The sequence below is a fragment of the Loxodonta africana genome, chromosome 3, assembly GCF_030014295.1.
Source record: "Loxodonta africana isolate mLoxAfr1 chromosome 3, mLoxAfr1.hap2, whole genome shotgun sequence".
Taxonomy (NCBI): Eukaryota; Metazoa; Chordata; class Mammalia; order Proboscidea; family Elephantidae; genus Loxodonta; species Loxodonta africana.
The window spans coordinates 192915641-192920073 of record NC_087344.1 but is presented as its reverse complement, the minus strand read 5'-3'; the positions used below and the strand labels follow the sequence as shown (position 1 = coordinate 192920073).

At 38.8% G+C, this 4433-nt stretch overlaps 1 protein-coding gene across 1 annotated transcript; it reads left to right on the top strand.

Moving 5' to 3' along the window:
• Window positions 1-398: 398 nt before the first annotated feature.
• LOC135230904 (olfactory receptor 6Y1) lies at window positions 399-1376 on the top strand. The gene has a single exon (XM_064283179.1). It carries the CDS (start codon window positions 399-401, stop codon window positions 1374-1376), a length of 978 nt encoding a protein of 325 aa, XP_064139249.1.
• Window positions 1377-4433: the final 3057 nt, after the last annotated feature.

Here is a 4433-nt window from a genome sequence, read left to right as displayed (position 1 = left end):
CAGTTAAGTCTCCTATCTCCTTTCCGTATTCGGCAGATGGCAATGTTCTGGTTATAGAAAAACTGTAGTACTGAGGCCATCTTTCTATGTCCAACAGTGATACACTGGGAAAAGCACACAACTTGGAGTCAGGAGATTCCAATTTTACTTCTGTATGACCTTGGACAAGTTATCCCTCTTGACCTAATTTGCAAAAAATAAACTATAAGCTCCCTAAGGTCCGTTTTTCTCCAAAGCATTCTGCTTCTGATCATAATTCAAAAGGAAATAAAGATATAAAGGAAGGACAGCCCCTATTATGATGAGTTTGCTGGTGGTGGGTTCTATCATTGTCAATAATTATAAGGCAGTCCTTGGGACCTGGAAGGAACTAATTTTGTTTGTGCCCACAGGCAGTCATGATCACCAAGATTCTGGAGGCAGATAATCATACAGCTACAACACATTTCATTCTTCTGGCTTTTCCAACACGGCCTGCCTTCCAGCTGCTCCTCTTTTCTGTTTTCTTGGCAACATACCTGCTGACAGTGCTCGAGAACTTTCTTATCATACTAGTCATCCACAGTGATGGACAGCTGCACAAGCCCATGTTCTTCTTTCTGAGCCACCTTTCTTTCCTGGAGATGTGGTACGTCACAGTCATCATCCCCAAGATGCTGGTAGATTTCCTCAGCTATGACAAGAGCATTTCTTTCAATGGCTGCATGACTCAGCTTTACTTCTTTGTGACCTTTGTCTGTACTGAGTACATCCTCCTTGCTGTCATGGCCTTTGACCGCTATGTGGCCATTTGTAACCCACTACGCTACCGAGTCATCATGACAAATGAGCTTTGTGGTACACTGGCTGGGGGATGTTGGTTCTGTGGACTCATGACTGCCATGATTAAGATGGTTTTCATAACCCGACTTCACTACTGTGGCACACCTCACATCAATCACTACTTTTGTGATATCTCTCCACTCCTCAATGTTTCCTGTGAGGACACTTCACAGGCTGAGTTGGTGGACTTCTTCTTGGCTCTCATGGTCATTGCTGCTCCCCTTTGTGTCGTGGTGTCATCTTATGCCACCATCCTCACCACCATCCTCAGAATTCCTTCTGCTCAGGGCCGCCAAAAGGCATTCTCCACCTGTGCCACTCACCTGACAGTTGTAACACTCTTCTATTCCACTACCCTTTTCACCTACACCCGCCCCAAGCTCATGTATGCCTACAATACCAACAAAGTAGTATCTGTGCTCTACACTGTCATTGTCCCCCTCCTCAACCCCATCATTTATTGTCTAAGAAACCGTGATGTAAAGGCAGCTCTCAAGAAGACCATACTGCACAAAGGAAGTGGGCCCAAGGAAGATAAGGCTTTGAGTAGTTAACAAACTTACAGTCTCCTTTCAGGCTTGACTTGGTAGGTGATTACTACAGACTCCCTCCTACAGTCCCATCTTTGGTTATCCATCAACCTCCAATACTTTAACACTGCTGTCCTCTGTGTGTGTGTGTGTGTGTGTGTGTGTGAGTGTGCATGTGCATGCACAAGTTTAGAAAATTATATTCCCAGGAATTACCCTCAACTGGGTCAGAAGACAAGTTTTAAACATTTCACAAAAATGTTTCAAATTAATAATAAAGAAAACAAGGAAGAAAAAAAGAAAGATGAGTACTTTCTTCGTACAAATTACCAAAATAAATTTCAGACAGGAAAAAATAGGTTAATATAAAAAATAAAACAATCTCTCTTCTCACAGGTTATGGAAGTACTTCTTAAGAATTTGTCTTTCCTAGAATATAAAAACTAAGAAAATATTTATCACCTTTATAATAAAATATAATATCCCTATATTATAAAAAAAAAAAGCCTTTGAAATAAACTTTTAAAAAACTAACTCTAAATGTAAAAATGGGTTAAGAATATATATATAAAAAAAAAATGCCCGAACCCATTGCTGTCAAGTTGATTCCAACTCACAGTGACCCTATAGGACAGAGTAGAACTGCCCCATAGGGTTTCCAAGGAACACCTGGTGGACTTGAACTGCCAACTTTTGGTTAGCAGCCAAGCTCTTAAACACTGTACTACCAGGGCTCCAAGACTATAAAGGTAATAAAAAATTATGCGTAGCCAATAAACTTCAGTAATATTTAAATTTAATATTATAAAGTTAAAATTCAAACAGCATTGAGATACCCAAATTTTTTGAATTGGTTATTTGTATGAAAGAGATTATCTGTTGTGGGTAAGAGTATAAAGGCATGAAAACACTTATTATACTGCTTGTGCTTATTTAGCTTATTCCAAACATTTTGGAAACAAATTTTAAAATATTCAGTCCCTTTGGCTCTTTACTTTCAAACCTAGGAATTTGTATTAGGGTGCTAATTCATGAAGATGCATGCATGTACATATTCAATTCAGCATTTTAAATAAAATATTAAAAGCAATGCAAATATCCTAAACTGAGGAATGTTAAAGTAAAATGGGTTCAACTATGAAATAAAATATCATTTTTTAAAAAAAGTAGTTTTCAAAGAAAAACTAATGATGTGCAAACTTAGAACCATAAAGAAAAAAAGTAAAACACAAAATTATATGACATAATCTCAATTTTGAAAAGAAAGATTTGCATACAGATTTAAAAAAATAGTTACCAATAGGTCATAGATATGTGTGCTCATGAAAAAAGCCTTAAAGATTTTAAATGACTCTTTAAAACCATTTTCTCTAAGGTTATGGATTACTAATTTTCTGTATTTTCTAAACATTCTATAATGAAAATCTATAAACTTTTTAATTGCAACCTGTTGCCTTTGGGTTGATTCTGACTCATCGGGACCCTATAGAACAGTACAGAAATGCCCCATAGGATTTCCTAGGCTGTAGTCTTTACAGGAGCAGATCTCCAGCTCTTTTTTCTGAGGGAGTGGCTGCTGGATTAGAACAGCGACGTTTCGACTATTTGCTTAGCAGCTGAGCCCTTATCCACTGAATCATCAGGGCTGCTTTTATAACTGCTGCCCTACATAAAATATTACCCAGGAGAAGAAAACATTCCCTAGCCTTGCTGTTTTCCTCCAATACACTCATTATTTAAAAAATATTAATGATAAAGACCCCCATGTGTCTGTCAGTTTGTTGTACTGCGGGGGCTTGTGTGTTGCTGTGATGCTGGAAGCTATGCCACCAGTATTCAGATACCAGCAGGGTCACCCATGGAGGACAGGTTTCAGCTGAGCTTCCGGACTAAGACAGGCTAGAAAGAAGGACCCGGCAGTCCACTTCTGAAAAGCATTAGCCAGTGAAAACCTTATGAATAGCAGCGGAACATTGTCTGATATAGTGCTGGAAGATGAGCCCCCCAGGTTGGAAGGCGCTCAAAATATGACTGAAGAAGACCTGCCTCCTCAAAGTAGAGTTGACCTTAATGACATGAATGGAATAAAGCTTTCGGGACCTTCATTTGCTGATATGGCATGACTCCAAATGAGAAGAAACAGCTGCAAACATCCATTAATAATTTGAACCTGGAATGTACGAAGTATGCATCTAGGAAAACTGGAAAACAACAAAAATGAAATAGAATGCATAAACTTCGATATCTTAGGCATTGGTGAGCTGAAATGGACTGGTATTGGCCATTTTGAATCAGACAATCATATAGTCTACTATGCTGGGAATGACAACTCGAAGAGGAATGGTGGTGCATTCATCGTCAAAAAGAATGTTTCAAGACCTATTCTGAAGTACAACACTGTCAGTGATAAGATAATATCCATACGCCTACAAGGAAGACCAGTTAATACGACTATTATTCAAATTTATGCACCAACCACCATGGCCAAAGATGAAGAAATAGAAGATTTTTATCAGCTGCTGCAGTCTGAAATCGATCGAACATGCAATCAAGATGCATCGATAAATACTGGCGATTGGAATGCAAAAGTTGGAAACAAAGAAGAAGGATCAGTAGTTGGAAAATATGGCCGTGGTAATAGAAACAATGCCGGAGATCGAATGATAGAATTTTTTAAGACCAACAACTTCTTCATTGCAGATACCTTCTTTTACCAACATAAAAGGCGACTATACACATGGACCTCACCAGGTGAAAGATACACAAATCAAATTGACTACATCTGTGGAAAGAGACAATGGAAAAGCTCAATACCATCAGTCAGAACAAGGCCAGGGGCTGATTGTGGAACAGACCATCAATTGCTCATATGCAAGTTCAAGCTGAAACTCAAAAAAATCAGAGCGAGTCCATGAGAGCCAAAATATGACCTTGAATATATCCCACCATCTCAAGAATAGATTTGACGCTTTGAACACTAGTGACCGAAGACCAGACAAGTTGTGTGTGGAATGACATCAAGGACATCATCCATGAAGAAAGCAAGAGGTCACTGAAAAAACAAGAAAGACAGAAAAGACC

Coding starts and splice junctions, on each gene's coding strand:
- LOC135230904 (XM_064283179.1), top strand. CDS start 399: ATGATCACCAAGATTCTGGAGGCAGATAATCATACAGCTACAACACAT.